At 62.2% G+C, this 17,526-nt stretch overlaps 2 protein-coding genes across 2 annotated transcripts; one reads left to right on the top strand and one right to left on the bottom strand.

Moving 5' to 3' along the window:
* Nucleotides 1-1,203: 1,203 nt before the first annotated feature.
* KRT18 (keratin 18) lies at nucleotides 1,204-7,240 on the bottom strand. Its single transcript, XM_063147855.1, has 7 exons — nucleotides 6,663-7,240; nucleotides 5,816-5,898; nucleotides 4,310-4,466; nucleotides 4,076-4,240; nucleotides 3,319-3,444; nucleotides 2,485-2,708; nucleotides 1,204-1,413 (listed from the first exon to the last, which is right to left on the bottom strand). Exons 1-7 carry the CDS (start codon nucleotides 7,113-7,115, stop codon nucleotides 1,308-1,310), a joined length of 1,314 nt encoding a protein of 437 aa, XP_063003925.1. The 5' UTR covers nucleotides 7,116-7,240; the 3' UTR covers nucleotides 1,204-1,307.
* LOC134413773 (keratin, type II cytoskeletal 8-like) lies at nucleotides 7,169-17,294 on the top strand. Its single transcript, XM_063147807.1, is given in 13 exon segments — nucleotides 7,169-7,258; nucleotides 8,746-8,818; nucleotides 9,485-9,574; nucleotides 10,642-10,967; nucleotides 11,796-12,004; nucleotides 12,732-12,792; nucleotides 12,912-13,007; nucleotides 13,085-13,249; nucleotides 14,748-14,873; nucleotides 15,299-15,519; nucleotides 16,153-16,273; nucleotides 16,276-16,378; nucleotides 16,381-17,294. Coding segments are annotated over 13 exon segments (1,797 nt in total). The 3' UTR covers nucleotides 16,497-17,294.
* The last annotated feature ends 232 nt before the right edge of the window (nucleotides 17,295-17,526 follow it).

Here is a 17,526-nt window from a genome sequence, read left to right as displayed (position 1 = left end):
CGGGCGCCGGCACTGACACCCCCGGGCGCCGGCACTGACACCCCCGGGCACCGGCACTGACAGCCCGGGCACCGGCACTGACACCCCCGGGCACCGGCACTGACACCCCCGGGCACCGGCACTGACACCCCCGGGCACCGGCCGACACCCCCGGAACTCCCGGCACTGACACCCCTGGGACCTCCGGCACTGACACCCCCGGAACTCCCGGCACTGACACCCCCGGGCACCGGCACTGACACCCCTGGGACCTCCGGCACTGACACCCCCGGGCACCGGCCGACACCGACAGCTCCCGGCGCCCCAGGCACCACCCGGGCTGCTCGGAACTCTCGAGCACCGACAGCGCGGACACCGAGACGCGCCGATCCCGTCACTCCCCAGAGCCCGGGACACAGGGACCCCTGGGCACTGACACCCCCGGGATTCCCCGTCACTGGGACCCCCGACAGCAGAAGCCCCGCATACCGACAGCCCCCGGCACCGCGATGCCCCGCACACCGACACCCGTGGCAGCGCCCCGAGAGCCCCGATCCCGGCATCTCCGGGCACGTCACCCTCCGGGCACCAACATCCCCGGTCTACTGACATCCCGGGGACTCCCGGACACCGCCACCCTCAGGCACTGCCAGACATCTGCGCCGGGATACCGGTACCTCCGGGCGCCGATACCTCCGGGCACCGACCCCCGAGGAACTCCCGACGCCGGAACTCCGGGGCACGAGGATGCCTGCGACCCCCGAGCACTGCACCGGGGCCCTCGGGTACTGCACCGGGACCCTCGGGACCCCCGAGCACTGCGCCGGGACCCTCGGGTACCGCAGTGGGACCCTCGGTTACCGCCGTGGGACCCCCGCTCCCGCTCCCCCCATGTCTCCCCGGGAGCGGTTCAGAACAGGCCGGTGCCCGGAGCTCGGGGCTGATCCCGGGGCCGGCGGGGACAGGGACGTTTTGGGGTTCTCTGGGCTGGTTCTGGGAGGTCGATGCCCCCAGGGACCCCGACCTGAGCGGGGGGCAAAAGGGGCGCCCCGGGGGGGCATGGGCGACCGGGGGTCGTTGTCGGGATGGTGACAAGGAGGGGGTACAGGAATCCATCCCTCTTCTGACAGCTCCCCACACCCCGTGCCTCAGTTTCCTCCCGGTCTCAGCCCCATGTCCCCACCCCTGTTTCCCCCCCGGAAGGACACACCAACACATCCCATCTCCCATTCATGGGAATCAGCACTTTATTTGGATCTGGGGGGAGCTCGGGGTCCCCCCCCAGGTGAGCCCCGGGTTTTGGGGGCCGGGGATCCCCCGTGACCCCCTCAGTACGTGCGGATCTTCACCTCCCTGGTCTCGGTGACCACGCGCTGGGTGGGCGCTGTCCCTGCCGTGGTGGCCGTGGTCTCCTTGTCCAGGGCATCCCTCAGGCTGCGGGGATGGGGGGTAAGGGGTGGGGGCACCCAGGGGTCCCCTCCCCACGCCGGTCGTGTCCCTCCCTCAGTGTCACCCAACAGGTGATGGAGATGGCATGTCCAGTGGGATGGGCTGGGGTGTCCCAACACCCTGGAGATTGTCCCCTCTGGGTGTCACCCCTGTCCCCTGACTGTTCCCAGAATCATGTAACTGCGGGGACCCGGACACTGGGACACTTGGGATTCATCCCCTCTGATGTCACCGTTGTCCCCATCCCCAGGCCATCCTGAAGGACAGAGCTGGGATATGTGATCTCCTGGCATCATCCCCCTGGATGTCACTGCTGTCCTCTGGCTGTCCCCAAAATCTTGTAACTGGTGGGACCTGGACACCTCATCACAGGGGTCTCATCTGCCCTGGGTGTCCCCTCCCCATGCCAGGGACGGCACCTGGACACTCAATTCCTGGAATTATCCCTTTCCATCCCCTTCCCATCCCCTTGCCAGCCCATAGACTCCCCCCTCTGTCTCCATTTCCCCCTCACCTCAATTTCCATCCCTCTGAATTTTCCCCCCCAAGCCCTTATATCTGAACTCACACCCCAAACTTCCTCACCTGAGCTCTCTGGGCTCGCCTTTCCCCAAAACCTGAATTCCCTCCTCACCTGAGCCCCTGTACCTGAATGCCTGCTCCACATTCTCCCCCTGTAACTGAACTCGCCTCTGATTTGAACTCCCACCCCCTGTACCTGCCTTCCTTCCCCTTCTCACCCAAAGCACCCATATCTGAACTATACCCCCAAATTCCCCCCTCACCTGAACTTCTAACACCCCATACCTGGATTCCTTCCCTCTCCACCAAATTCCCCCTCCCGAACCCTCTCCTACCTGAATTTCCCTCTCACCTGAACCCCCCTGAACTCCTCCCCCTCACCTGAACCTTCCCTGACCTGGACTCCCCCCCTCACCTGAACTTCCCCTCTCACCTGATCTTGCCCCCTGGCACTATCTGAATTTCTGAATTCCTTCCCCCAAAGCTGAACCCCCCGCGCACCTGATCCCCTCTCCAGTCCCGCCCCCTGCTAACCTGAAATCGTCGCCGCCCTCCAGCAGCCGCCGATAGGTCGCGATCTCGGCCTCGAGGCGGTCCTTGAGGCCGAGCAGCTCCCGGTGCTGCTCGTTCTGCCGCTGGAGCTGCGCCCGCACGTCCCGCAGCTCTGCCTCGGCCGCGCTCACCTGGAGCTGCACCTGCGCCAGGTGAGCCCCGGCCCGCGCCTCGGCCTCGGCCAGCGCCGCCTCCAGACCCATGTTCTGCAGGGATTGGGGGGGGTTAATGCGGTTTTGGGGGGGTTCGCTTTGATCTGAGCCTCAGCCTCGACCATGGCAGCCTCTAAATCTGTGTTATGGGGTGTTCGTGGGGGAATTAGGGGGTTTTGGGAGAGCCAGAGCCCCTAAAATGGGGGGATTGGAGGATCTGTCACCTTGGGCTCAGCCAGTGACTCCAGACCCACATTCAGGGGAATGTAGGGGTTTTGCAGGGGTTCACCCCAAATCCTGGGGGATCACCCTGAGCTTTGGTCAATGCAGACCCCAAACCTGTGTTCTGGGGGGATCAGGGGAAGATTAGGGAGTCTTGTGGGGGTTCACCCTGCCCTGAGCCTCAGCCTCAGGCAGTGACACCTCCAGCCCCGAGTTCTGGGGTATTTGGAGGGTTTGGGGTTGGCGGGAGGGATCAAGACCTCAAAAATGGCCTTTGTGTGCCTGGAGTTATGAGCTGGGGGTTGGAGGGGTTTGGGGGCTCTGGAGCCATGGATTAAGGGGAGCTAGGTTTTTTGGAGGGGGAGTTGGGAATGTGAGGCTGTGAATTGAGGGATTTGGGGGGGTGGGTTTTTTTGGGGGAGTTTGGGGAATTTTGGGGTACCTGGTTGCGCAGGGCCTCAAGGTCGATCTCGAGGGTTTGCAGTGAGCGACGCAGGGCCCCAACAGTGCCTCGTGCCATGTCCAGGTCCTTCGTGCTCTGCGTCACCTCCAGGGTGGTCTCCGTGATCTGGGAGGGAAAGGAGGAGTCTGGGGGGGCCTGGGGGCAACCTTGGGGTCTGGGGGGCAGCAGCCTTGGTCCCACCCCACCACGGGCACCCCAAGTCCTGGAGGGGAGGTGCGGGACTGAGACCATCCCAAGAAGAGCCAGACTTAGTCATGGGACCCTAATGGGGATCCCACATCGTGGGGTGCCCTAGGAGGGGCTCCAAACTTGCACCTTGGACAGAGGCCATCCCAAAAGTGTTCCCAAGGTTGGACCAGGAACCTCCTGGAGCAGTTCACCCCAGGACTCCCCCTGAAAATGTCACGAGTGTCCACCCAGGGCCCCCCTGGGTCTGCCACCCCTCCTCCCCCTGGCTTTGTGGGGCTTCTTAGGGGGCCTCCCATATTAGCCTGGGGACACCCCCCAAAAGGGGTTTCCCCTTTTTTGGGACCCCCCGCTGGCCCCCCATTGGGGACACCCCTTTGGAGCATCATTGGGGACCCTCGGATGTGGACTGGTGGGGGTTTGGGGTCTTCAACTCCCACCCCTCTGCTTCTCCAGGTCCTCCAAGTCCATTGTCCTGGATCCACTGCTCCCCCAGGATCATTTTGGGGCTGGTTTTGGGTGGGATTTGAGTTTTTTTAGGGTTCCTTACCTGCTGCCCCCACTGCTTCTCCAGGTCTTCCAAATTTTTCTGGGCCAGGGCATCATACTGAGCCCGCAGCTCTCCCAGGACCTTCCCTAAATCCTGAGACTGCGGAGCGTCCACCTCCACCGTCAGCGCCGACTGCGAGGCCTGCGCCCGCAGGTCCTGCACTTCCTGGAGGCAGCACGGGTCAGTTTGGGGTCCCACAGCCCCTCCCGAGCCCCCCAAGTCCTCTGGACCCACCTGGTCGTGGTCCTTGCGCAGCAGGATCAGCTCCTCGCGCAGGGCCTCGATGTCCCCCTCGAGCTGCAGCCGCGTCATGTTGGTGTCGTCCAGGACCTTGCGCAGCCCGGCGATGTCGCTGTCCACCGAGAGGCGGATGGCCAGCTCTGCCTCGAACCTGGGCAGCCACGGGAACGGAGGGCCAGGCCTGTTTCTGTCCCTGATGTATCCTTGTTCCCCACCCCCATCATCAGCCCCATTTTCATTCTCAGCCCAACACAGCCTTTTCCTCATCCTCGTTCAATCCCATCATCCCCAACTCATCCTTCTCCCCATCCCTGTCCCATCATCCTCATCTTCATCCCCATTACCATTCCCATCACATCCCATTCCCATCATTGTCATCCTCATCCTCATTTCCTTCTCAGTTTCCCTTCCCATCCTCGTCCTCGTCTCCATTTTCAATTCCATCCCATCTCCTTGTCCCACCCTCATCTCATTTCCATCTCCAGCCCCACCTGACCTCATCCCATCACTGTCTCCATCCATGTTCTTATCCCTGTCTCATCTCCTCTGCCACCTCCACTCATCCTATCTCTGTACCTGTCCCCATTCTCATTCTCATCCTTCTCCTTGTCTTCATGCTCATTTTCATCCCCTGTTCCCATTCTCATTCCTGTCTCATCCTATTTCTCATCCTCATCTCCAGTTCTGTCCCATCCCGGTCTCCATCCATGTTACCATTCCTGTCCCATCCCAACTCTCACCTACAGCTGTCCCCATTCCTGTTTTTTTCCCTGTCCCCATCCAAATTCCCATCCCCATTCCCACTCCTGTTTCCACCTCTGACCTTGTCCTCATCCTGATTTCCATCCTCAGCCCATCCCTGTCCCTGTCCACATCCAGTCTCCATTCCCACTCCTATTTCCACCCTTGTCCTTGTGCACATCCCTGTCCCATCTCCACCCCATTCCAATCCCTGTACCCACCTCCTTCCCACCCATTCCCATTCAGTCTCCATCTCATTCTCATCCTCACTCCCATTGCCACCTGTTCTCCCCCTAGTCCCCATTCCCATCCCCATCTCCATCCATTTCCACCCTATTCCCATTCCCACTCCTGTTTCCATGCTGGTCTCCATCCCATCTCCCTCACCATTCTTATCCCCATTCCCATCCCCACTGTTTCCATCCTTGTCCTTGTCTCCATCCCCATCCTCATCCCCATTCACACCCCCATCCTCACCCCCATCCCCCCTCGTCTTCCTCCTCATTCCTACCCAATCCCACCCCTATTCCCATCTCCATTCCCACCTTGTTTCCAACTCTATTTCCACCCCATCCCCATTCCCACCCCTATTTCCACCCCATCTCCACCCTCTTTTCCATCATACTACCACTCCCATTTCCATCCCCATTCCCACTCTGTCCTCGTTCCCATGTCACCCCTGCCATGTTCCCACCCCCATTACTCCCAGTATTCCCATTACTCCCAGTATTCCCAGTATTCCCAGTATCCCGCCCTCACTTGACGCGGAAGTCATCGGCCGCCAGCCGAGCGTTGTCAATCTGCAGCACGGTGCGTGCATTCTCCACCGTGCTCTCCAGGATCTGGGAGGGGACACGAGGACACCCGTGGATACAGGGGACACACGGACATGGGGACATGCAGGGACAGATGGACACGTGGACATGGTGACATGGACACGAGGGGACATGGGGAAATGGGGACTTATGGCGGGGGGGGCATGGGGAGACACGTGGACATGGGGGTGCACAGATGGGGGACGTGTGGAGGGTCACACGAACATGAGGGGACACGGGTGGACACACACAGACACGGAGACACAGGTGAACACATGGATATGGGGGGACAGGTGAGTGGGACACATGGACACGCCGACACAGGGACACACACACGGACACAGGGACGCCAGGACGCAGGGACACGTGTCACCGCCGCCGTGGCAGGATGGCTTCCCCGGCCCCCCTTCCTGCAGGGCCTCGCCCCGGAAAAGCTGCGATAGCCCAGCGTGGGGGCGGGGCGGGGGCGCCCAGGTGTGTAGGGGGGACGGAGGGTGCCGGTCACCTTGAGGAGGCTCCAGGAGGGGCTTTGGGGAGACGGGGGGGTCTAATTTACCCAAAAATCGGGGTAAGAATGGAGGGGGAGGCTCCTTCGACACTGCCCCACCGCGGTGGCCTTGGTCACGTCCCTTTGCTCCCCCTGTGGGGAGAAAAACCCCCCCGAGCCCCCCACCCGCGGGACTTACAGACCTCCCCCAAGCCCCCCTATGCCCTCCCACAGAAACAAAGTTCAGCTCTTTCCCTCCCCCTCCCCAGTTAATGTTTAACAGCACCCCCCCCCGCGCCCCCACCTTGTCCCGTAGCTCCTCTACCAGCTCCCACTGGGGGCTCCAGTCGTGGGCGCTGGGTCCCTTTTTGGCCATAAACTCCCGGATTTGGGTCTCCAGGCGCCGGTTCTCCCGCTCCAGTCTCCGCACCTGCTCCAGGTACGTGGCCAGGCGGTCGTTGAGGTCCTGCATCGCCTCCTTCTCGTTGGCCACGGCCCCGGAGCCCCCCAGGAGGACGCTGCCCCCCAGGCCGGCCCCATAACCGGCCCCATAACCGGCCCCAAAGGCGCCCCCGGCGCTGCTCAGGGTGCGGCTGACGGAGATCCGGGACCCCGCGCCCCCCGCCCCCGCGTACACGCTGGCGGCGCTGCCCAGGGGCGCGAAGCGGCGGCCGGGGGCGATCCCGGCGGTCCCGAGGGTCCCGATGCCGCCGGAGCGGACGGAGCTGGAATAGACGGTGCGGCGGGAGAAGCTCATGGGGTCGGCGGCACGACGGCGGGAGCCTGAGAGTGGCACGGACGGACGCACGGATGGAATTCCGGGCGGGAATTCTGGCCGGGATTTATAGCCGGGAGCGGCCCCACGGCACCTCCCCACGGCCTCGCTCCCGGGAAGGGAAGGTGCGGCTGGAGCCGGCCCAGGGCTTTGTTCCTGCGGGGACCGGCCCCAAAACCTGAGCAGTGGGGTGTGAGGGAAAATAATCAGCCTCAAAACTCGTGGGATGTGAGGCAGAGGTTTGGGAGTCTCACCTAGAACTGGGAAAGCGAATCAACCCCAAAACTTGTGGGGTGCGGGGTGGGTGGAAAGGGGTATGACCCAGAACTGTGGGGTAGGGGGCAGAGGGAAAGGAATCAGCCCCAGAACTGTTAGGATGAGGGTTGGAGGGATGGATGTCTGACCCAGAACTTGTGGTGTGTGCTCAGAATGATGGGATCGACCCCATAACTGTGGGGTGGGGGACGAAGGAATAGGACTTGGCCCCAGAACTGTGGGATGCGGGGCAGGGTCAGCCCCACACATTTTCGGGTCACCGTTGCCAGCCCCACATCACCCTACTGATCTTTGCACTGCTGCAGACCCTGCCTGATCTGAGACCCCCTCTTTTACCCTATTCCTGTCCTGTTTTGCTCAGTTTTCCCCATTTTGCCCCATTTTGTCCTATTTTGCCCTGTTCATATCCCATTCACTAATTTTTGCCGACTTTTGAGCCATTCCTGGCTTGCTTTATCTCATTTTTATCCCATTTTTGCCCATTTCTCATTTTCCCCCATTTCCTCCATTCCTTTTTCTCCATTTTACTCCATTTATGCAAAACCTTCCCATTTTGCTGTTTTGCCTCATTTTGCTGTCTTACCCCATTCCTGTCCCATTTTACTAATTTTTGCCCTATTTTGTAATTTTATTCCATTCTTGTTCCACGTTAACCCTTTTTGCCTGATCTTGCCCTGTTTTATCCCATTCATGTCCCATTTATCCCTTTTTACCCGATTTTGCCCCATTTCTGTCCAGTTTTGCTGGTTTCCCCCCATTTTTTTGCTGTTTCTGCCCATTTTGTCCTTCCCCTTTTTCTCCCATTTCCCTTTTCACCCACGTTTTTCTCTGCTTTGCCCCAATCCTTCCCCTTCCATTCCTTTCGTTTTGCCCCGTTCCTGCCCAATTTTTCCCCACTTATGCCCAATTTTATCCTGTCCTATCCCATCTCCCCCTTTCCCTCCTTTTCTCTCCATTTTCCCCGCGGGGTCCCCGAGGTGCCAGACCCGGGGGTCCCGCCCGGGGTCCAGCGGCCTCGTCCCTCTTTGGGGACCCCCTGGGAGCCCCTGAAGGGCGCGGGGCAGGGGCGGGGGTGTCGGGGCTGCTCCCACCCTGGGCCTTATCGGGAGCATTCCGGGCGTTCCGTGTGGGTGACGTGTCCCACCCGTGTCCCCCCGCCCCTGTGTCCCCCGTGTCCCTGTGAGCCCCCGGTGTCCCCGCACCTCCCCCCGGTGTGTCCCTCCCGTGTCACCCGGTATCCCCCAGCGTCCACTCCTCGCGTCCTCCCGTGTTCCCCCGAGTCCCCCCCATGGCCATAAGGTTCCCCCCCATCCCCCCGTGTCCCTCCGTGCCTCAGTGTCCCCATCTGATGGCGGGGGGGGGGGGGGCCGTCAAGGGCTTAGGGGGTCCCCACTGCTCCTTGGGTGATCGTGGGGCTCTGGGGCAGTGTCCTGCAGGGTCTGGGGCCCACCCTACCCCCCCCTCCCAGGGTTATCTCTGGAAATTCCTTCCTGATAAGACGGGCGGGATTTAGGGAGGGAGCTGGAGGTGGTGGGAGCCTCTAGGGGGGCGGAGGGGGGAGCAGATCGTGTCCCCTCCCGGCCGTCGCAGGTCTGGGGGGGGGGGCTTGAGACCCTCCCTGTGGGGCTGGGCTGCTCAGACCTACTGACCTCCCGCGGTGGAATCTGGATGGAGAAGGGAGGAAGGGAAGGGAAGGGAAGGGAAGGGAAGGGAAGGGAAGGGAAGGGAAGGGAAGGGAAGGGAGGAAGGAAGGAAGGAAGGAAGGAAGGAAGGAAGGAAGGAAGGAAGGAAGGAAGGAAGGAAGGAAGGAAGGAAGGAAGGAAGGAAGGAAGGAAGGAAGGAAGGAAGGAAGGAAGGAAGGAAGGAAGGAAGGAAGGAAGGAAGGAAGGAAGCTCCCTCCCTCTCGATCCCCGCTGCAGGATCCCAAACCCGTGGGTGCCGCCCTCCCAGTGCCCAGCGTGTGCCGCCCTCGTGCCGGGCAAGTCTGGGCTGGAGACACCACCGTACACACTGGCACCTGTCAGAGCCACCTGCACACACCTGAACTAACATCCATCCATCCATCCATCCATCCATCCATCCATCCATCCATCCATCCATCCCATGCCCTTTTGGGGATGTTTTCCCTATTTTGCCGCTGAGTTTGGCACTGGGGACAGGCCCTGGTGAGGCTTGGGGACAGATTTGGAGTGATGTGACTGGACTCCCATGTTGTGATTTGGGGGCTGGGGTCAGGGGTTGGGGGAATAGTCTGGGGTCACAGACTGGGGATGTGGTGCTGGGGATGCAGACTGGGGGACACAGGGTGGTGACATCGGTCTGGAGACCCAGACTGGGGGACAAGCTGGGGACATGAGCTTGGGTCAGGGGTTGGGGGCTGAGACTGGCGGGATCCGGACTGGGGTTGGGGGTCGGGGGCCCAAACTGGGTGACAGGACTTGGTGCCGTGGAGTCAGGGACTCAGATTAGGAGACTCAGGTGTGGGGACACGGTGGGGAAGGGCGGGGACACTCCCTAGGGAGTGTCAGTGGGTCTCCTGCTTCGGGAGGGGGCGCGGAGGGGGGTGGGGAGCACAGGGGCCGCATTTTGGGGTAAGCCCAGCCCCGCGTACCCTCCCGTCCCGATGCCGGTGGATGCCGGTGATCCCGCCAATCGCGCGTCCCGAAGGGGTTAAAGCTCCGGTCCCTCCCCCCGCTTCTCCTCCCCCGGCTCTGGGGTAAACCCGAGAACCAACCCGGGAACCAAACCGGGAAGGCGCCCGGAACCCGCCCGGCCGCTCCGCCCGGCCCGGCCCGTCCTGGCCCGACCCGTCCGGCCGGTCCTGCCGGGGCGGCCGCCGGAGCCTCCCTGCCCCGAGCGCGGCCTTCGGCCTCGTCCTCCTCAGCCGTCTCCAACCTGCTCCAGCCGTCCTCATCATCCTGAGCCTCTTCAGCCTCTTCCAGCCGTCCTCAGCCTCCTCCGGTCGTCCTCCTCAGCTGAGGACCTTCTCCAACCCTCTTCCAAACTTTCACCAATCTCCTCATCCTCCTTCTAACCTTCTCCATCCTCCCTGCAGCCTCCTCATCCCCCTCAGCCTCCTCCAACCCACTTTCCAACCTCTTTCCAAACTCCCTCCTATCTCCTTCCCCAACTTCCGACCTCCTCCCAATCTTCTCCAGCCACCCCGCTCTTTCGCACCTCCCGAGCCCTTGGCAGGCTCTCTCCAGCCTCCGTTCGCACTCTCCCCTCTCAGATGTCGGTCTCCATCCCCGGCAGCCGCTGCGGAGCAGCTCGGCCGTTCCGGGCCGCTCCTTCTCGTCCCGCTCCTTCACGGCCGCTCCGGCGCTGAGGATGAGCACGGCGCCGGCTCTCGGCCCTTACGGGGGGCTCCGGGGCGGCTCCGGGGGGCTCGGGGGACCCTCGTGGGTGCCGGGCGGGGGCATCACGGCCGTCACCATCAACCGGAGTCTCCTGGCGCCGCTGGACGTGGCCGTGGATCCCGAGCTGCAGGAGCTGCGCCGGGAGGAGAAGGAGCAGATCAAGACGCTCAACGATAAATTCGCCGCCTTCATCGACAAGGTGGGGCTGGGGGGACCCCGAGGAGCGGTGGGACCACCCTGGGGACTGGCTTCTGGGACCTCTTGGGACACCTGGGACATCTTGGGACACCTGGGGACATTGAGACCACCTTGGGACCTGAACATCTTTGGGGACTTCTGTACCCTTGGGGACTTGAGACCTTCTCTGGGACCCGCCGAGTCTCAGATGGGACGTCCCAAGCACCTTTGGGGCCCTCCTGAGACCCCTGGGGACACTGAGAAGCCCTTCTGGGCGCCCTTCAGGGACCCTCTGGATCAGCTGGGACCTCCTGAGCACCTCTGGGGACTTTCTGAGACCCTCAGAGACATTGACGCCCCCTTTTGGGGACACCCTGAACCCTCCTGAGTTACCCAAGGACACTCAGCTTGCCCCAGGACCCCAAATCTTCCCCCTGCCCCCCCTTACACTCCATGCCCCCCTCCAGCCCAACCCATTCCCCCGGGGCTGATGTGGGGGTAATTTTGGGGTTCTGATTCCCTTTTCCCCCTTTCCCCCCAGGTATGAATTGGGAGTGGAGGTGTTTTTGGGGTGATTTTGAGGTATGGGAGTGCCCCAGATCCTGTTTTCACCCAAGTGGGATTTTGGGGTGCAGGGGTGATTTTGGGGTAATTTTGGGGTGTGGACTGATTGTGAGGTGATTCTGGGGAGTGGGATTGCCCCTGAGCCCCTTTCCTCCAGGTGTGATTTGGGGGTGGAGGTGCCTTCGGGGTGATTTTGAGGTATGGGAGTGGCCCCGATCCTGCTTTCCCCCAGGTGTGATTTTGGGGCGATTTTGGCTGGTTTTGGGGTGCCGTTCCCTGTCCGCAGGTGCGGTTCCTGGAGCAGCAGAACAAACTCCTGGAGACCAAGTGGGGGCTCCTGCGGGCGCAGCCCCCTCCCCGCAGCAGCCTGGGGGGGCTCCTCGAGGGCTACGCGGGGACCCTGCGGCGGCAGCTGGAGGCGCTGGGGCAGGAGCGGCAGCGGCTGCGCGCAGAGCTCGGCCACGTCCGCGGGCTGGTCGAGGAGTTCAAGGCCAAGTCAGTGTCCCCAAATGTCCCCTAAATCTCCTGGGTACCCCCTGTCTCCCCAGACCCCCCCACACAGCCTCCCAACGCCACCTTGTACCCCCCAATGCCACCCTGTGCCTGCTGATGCCGCCCAGGCCACGCCTGCAGCCTCCTGGAGGAATTCAAGGGCACATCTGTGTCCCCGAGTGTTCCCCCACGTATCCCTGTGTCCCCACCCTGTGTGCCCTCACCCCCACGGCCCTTCATCCCCGTGTCCCCCGGCCCTCGATGCCCCCACCGTGTCCCTGGGTCTCCCTGAATCCTCATGTCCCCACATCCCCGGTCTAAGTCCTCCCTATGTCCCCACATCCTCCCGTCATCTTGTCCCTTGGTCCCCCTGTCCCTACCTCCCCATGTCCTCCCATCCCCTTGTGTCCCCATGTTCCCATGTCACCCATCCTCATATCCCTCCCTGTCCCAATGTCCCCATAGACCCATGTCCCCCTTGTCACCATGTCCCTTCCCTACTGTCTCCATATCCCCTGTCCCCATGTCACCCCATGCCCATTTCTCCATGTCCCCCCAACTCCCATCCCCATGTTCCCCCTATCCCCATGTCCCCCATGCCCATTTCTCCATGTGCCCCATTCCCATATCCCCATGTTCCCCATGTCCCCCCAACTCCCATCCCCATGTTCCCCCTGTCCCCACGTCCCCCATGCCCATTTCTCCATGTGCCCCTGTTCCCCCTGCCCAGGTATGAGGAGGAGATCAACCACCGCACAGAGAAAGAGAACGAGTTTGTCCTGCTCAAAAAGGTGGGGGAGCCCCGACACTGAGGGGGGACCCCGACATGGGGGGAGTGCCTGAGACCAAGGGGTTGCTGTGGGGGTCCCTGGGGGTGCTGGAACGGGGCGTGACAGGGGTGTTCCCGCAGGACGTGGATGAAGCCTACATGTCCAAGGTGGAGCTGGAATCACGCCTGGAGAGCCTCACGGACGAGATAAACTTCCTGCGGCAGCTCTATGAAGAGGTTTGGGGCCGCCTGGGATTCGGGGTGCCGGGGTTCGGGGGGTGCCCCCCTGCTCAAGGCGTGCCCCGCGTGCGCAGGAGCTGCAGGAGCTGCGGGCGCAGGTGTCGGACACGGCCGTGGTGGTGTCCATGGACAACAGCCGCCAGCTGGACATGGCCGGGGTGCTGGCGGACGTGCGGGCGCAGTACGAGGACATCGCCGGCCGCAGCCGCGCTGAGGCCGAAGGCCTCTACCAGGTCAAGGTCAGGAGAGCACCCCCTGCCGCTGCCCAAGCCTTCATCTTCCTCCTCCTCCTCCTCTTCCTTGTTCCCCAAACCTTCTTCCTCCTCCTTGCTTACCACTAATCCTCCTCCTCTCCGCCTGCTCCCCAAACCTTCATCTTCCTCCTCTTTTCTCCCTAAAACTTCCTCCTCCTCTTCCACACCCTGAGCCTTCATCCTCCTCCCTGCCCCATCCTCTCTTATTCCTACTTCTCCTTCCTGCCCTGAGCCTTCCTCCTCCCTGCTTCTCAAGTCTTCATCCTCTTACTTGCTCCCCAATCCTACTCCGAGTTCTCAAAGCCTTCATCCCCGTCCTCCCTGTGCCTCAATCCTTCTTCCTCCTTGTCACCTCCTCCATGCTGGAGGAGCCTTCCTCTTCCTCCTTCCTGCACCTTCCTCCTCCTCCCTGCCCCATCCTCCTCCTTCTTCCTGCTTCCTGAAACATCTTTCTCTTCCTCCTCCTCCCTGCCCCAAATCCTTCCTCCTCCTTCTCCTCCTCCTCATCTTCCTCCTCCTCATCTTCCTCCCTGCCCTGGAGGGAGCAGCTGCTGCGTGGGAGAAATTCTGGCTGGAGACCCAACCGGAGCTGCCACATCCCAGCCTGAAGTGTTCCCCCTGGCGTGGGCTCACCCCAGTCCCGGGGAGCCACGGGGCAGGGAGGGGCCCCCATCTCCATTCCTGGTGCAGATCCCGGTGCCAGAACTTCCCGGGCTCTTTCATCCTCTGTTTTGGGATGCTGGTGGAAAGTGGGGGGCCTCATCTCACTGGGATCCCAGACTGAAGCCCAGCCAGACCCACCACATCCCGATGAGAGCCACCACATCCCAGCTGGCCCAGCCCTCCCAGCAGCGCTGCATGCCGGGTCTTTCCTCTGAATTTTTGGGGTGCTGCTAGAAAAATTAGGCTCCCCCCTCCCCATCCCATCAAGACCCTGACTCCAAACTGGACCCATGGCATCCCAGCTGGAGCATCCCTCCTGGCGTGGCCACATCCCAGCTCTCTCCACCCTGGTTTTGGTGTGCTGGGGAGCAGAGGGGTCCCCTCATCTCTATCCCCTGAGATCCCAGATCCCGGTTGGAACATCCTTCTTCATACAAATCCCAGCTCTTCCATCCCAAATTTTGGGGTGCTGGGGGAAAAGAGGGGTCCCTTCAATCTCCATTCCCCAGGATCTCGATTCCACATCCAGCTGGACCCCCCAAATTCCAACTGGGGCTACCACATCCCTGTCAGGGCATCCCTCCTGCCTCCACTGCATCCCAGCTCTTCCATCCCCATTTTTTTGGGTGCTGGTGAAAAAGGGGGATCCCCCCATCTCCATCCCTCCAACATCCCAGCCCCAAACCCAGCCAGATCTACCGCATCCCACCCTGGACTATCCCTCCAAGTTTGGCCACATCCCAGCTTTTTCCTACCAGTTTTGGGGCGCTGGTGGGTTTGGGGGATGCCCCACATTGCCACCCCTGTCTGGTGCCTCCAGTACGAAGAGCTGAAGACAGCAGCTGGGAAGCAGGGGGACGACCTGCGCCAGACCCGCGGCCAGATCCAGGAGCTGAACCGGCGCATCCAGCGGATCCAGGCAGAGATTGAGGCTCTGAAAAACCAGGTTTGGAGGTTTGGGGTCCAACTCGGATGGGAATTTGGAAGCATACGGCCTGCCCCCCCCCTCCCTCCTTCTCCCAGCACCCCCTGGGAACCCCCACACTGGATTCCTGAGGATCCCTTGGGATGTCATCTGGGAAACGGGAGGAGAGAGCGATGGCTTGGAGACGTGGGGGATTTTGAGGACTGGGAATACTGGTGGGAAAAGGGGGGTGAGGCATAGTGGGATATGAGGGATACTGGAGGGTGAGGAATACTGGGACACAGGGACACTGGAGCACAGAGGATGACAGGACATGGAATGATGGGACACTGGGTATACTCGGACATGGAGACACTGAGGGGGCGAGGGACATTGGGATACTGGGGATTTTGGGTGATGGGGACACTGGTCTGGGGGGATGCTGCGCTCAGCGTCCTGTTCTGCAGCGCTCGGGGCTGGAGGCGGCCGTGGCCGAGGCTGAGGAGCGCGGGGAGCTGGCACTGAGGGACGCCAGGGCCAAGCTGGCCGACCTGGAGGGGGCCCTGGCCCAGGCCAAGCAGGACCTGGCCCGGCAGCTCCGGGAGTACCAGGAGCTCATGAACGTCAAGCTGGCCCTGGACATCGAGATTGCAACCTACAGGAAGCTGCTGGAGGGCGAGGAGAGCAGGTGGGAAGCCCCAGTCCCAGATCCCAGATCCCAGATCCCATGGGCATCCCACATCCCATAACCCACTGCATCCCACATCCCAGAACCTCTGGGCATCCATATCTCACACCTGGTGATGTTCCATCCCGTATCCCATGGGCATCCCCTTTACCACACCCTTCATCCTGGATACCATGAACATTCTGTGCTCCATGTCCCATATCCCGCGAGGATCCCGTATTTCAGGGGCTTCCCACGTTCCATATCCCACGCTACAGGGACATCCCATATCCCACATCCCATATCCTGTGGCTGTCCCACGTCCCATGGACACCCCATACCCACATCCCTTACCCTGGGGTATCCCATATCCCGCGGACATTGCATGTCCCATGTCTCACATCCCATGAACGTCCCAAATCCCCCCCTCTTGACCATGTCCCTTATTCCTCTCCCCCCCAAACCACTCCGTTTGGGAGACCCCCCTCTCACCCCCCGCACTTTGGCCGTGTCCCTTAAATAAACCCCCCATCACTGCTCCTCTTGAGGGGAAAGTTCTGGGGGACAACCTTCCCCCCCCACCCCCAGGTTTCCCCCCAGGCCATGTCCTTTATCCCCCACCCCATCACTGATCCTATTTGGGGGACCCCCCAGGCTGGAGGCTGCTGTGCAGAACCTGAGCATCCACACCAAGCCTTCGGGGTACCTGGGTGAGTTTGTGGGGGTCCCCGGAACCCCCCGATTTTGGGTGCCCCCCCCCCCCCCCCCGTGCCCCTCCTCACAGCTGCTCCCTCTTCCTCACAGGTGGACTCGGGGGAGGTTTTGGGGGGGGATTTGGGGGGGCCTTTGGGGGGGCCGTGGTCAGCTCAGGGTACTCGGTGCCGCCCCCGCCCCCCGAGAGCACGGCCCCCCTCAAGTCCCGGGCCATCGTCATCAAGAAGATCGAGACCCGCGACGGGAAGCTCGTGTCCGAGTCCTCCGACGTCCTGGAAAGCTGAAGCGCCTTTCCTGGGGACCCCCCAGGCCTTGGCTTGGCCGGCTGAGCTGAGCCCCCCTCTTTCCTGAGCAAACCCTAAATCCTGACCTGCCGAGCCCGCCCTGGGCCCCCCTTTCTGGGGTGTCCCCCACGCCCACACAAACCGAACCCCCCTTTCCCAGGGGGCTCCTCCACGTTCCCTGAGCCCCCAGGGTGTCCCCCTGAGTCCTGGCCGAGCGAACCCCCTTTCCCGAGGGGGGGTCTCCATGTCCCGCCCAGCTGAGACCCCTGGGCCTCCCCTTCTCAGGGTGCTGCCCCATATCCTCCCAAGCTGAACCCCCTTTTCCGAGGTGGGGGGGAGGGTCCCCCATGTCCTGACATTCTGAGCCCCCCACCCTGGTCCCCTCTTTCCTGCCCGGGGGGGTCCCCGCAAGTCCAGGCTACCTGATTCCCCTTTCCTGGGGGGTCCTGTCCATGTCCTGGGGGGATCTTTGGTGGGGCATCCCCCTTGTCCAGGCTGGCTGAGCCCATTCCCTTCCCGGGGGGGTCCCTCCGTTCCTGTGGGGGTCCCCCATGTCCTGACCTGCTGAGCCCCGCCCTTGGTGTGTCCCCGCTCCATGCCGGTCCCCTTGCCGGGGGTCCCCAGCTCCCCACAGGACACCAGGCACCCTCTGCTGACGACCTGAGCCAGTGCCAGTGCCAGTCTCCCCCGGGGGGCTCCCACCCCCCCATTGTCCCCTCTGGGACGGGGGGAGGCAACTGGGGGGTCTGGGCCTCCCCCCCTGTTCTGCTTGCTGCTGGAATAAAACCTGGGAAATTCGGGAGTGTTGATAACTGAGGGGGGCGGGCTGTGGGGCAGGGCTCATCCCAGGCTGCCTGGGGCGTTTTGGGGTGCCAGGACGATATTGGGGGGCTTAGATCAATCTGAGTGTGGTGGGATCCATATCTCGGGGTGCCTGGTGTTGTTTTGGGGTTCCCAAGACTTTCTTGGGGGACTGGGACAAGTCTTGGTGTTGCCAGATCACTTTTGAGGCCTCTGGGTCTGTTTGGGG

Source organism: Melospiza melodia, unplaced genomic scaffold (genome assembly GCF_035770615.1).
Source record: "Melospiza melodia melodia isolate bMelMel2 unplaced genomic scaffold, bMelMel2.pri scaffold_51, whole genome shotgun sequence".
Taxonomy (NCBI): domain Eukaryota; kingdom Metazoa; phylum Chordata; class Aves; order Passeriformes; family Passerellidae; genus Melospiza; species Melospiza melodia.
The sequence above is the reverse complement of the archived record's forward strand: the minus strand, read 5'-3'. Positions and strand labels throughout refer to the sequence as shown.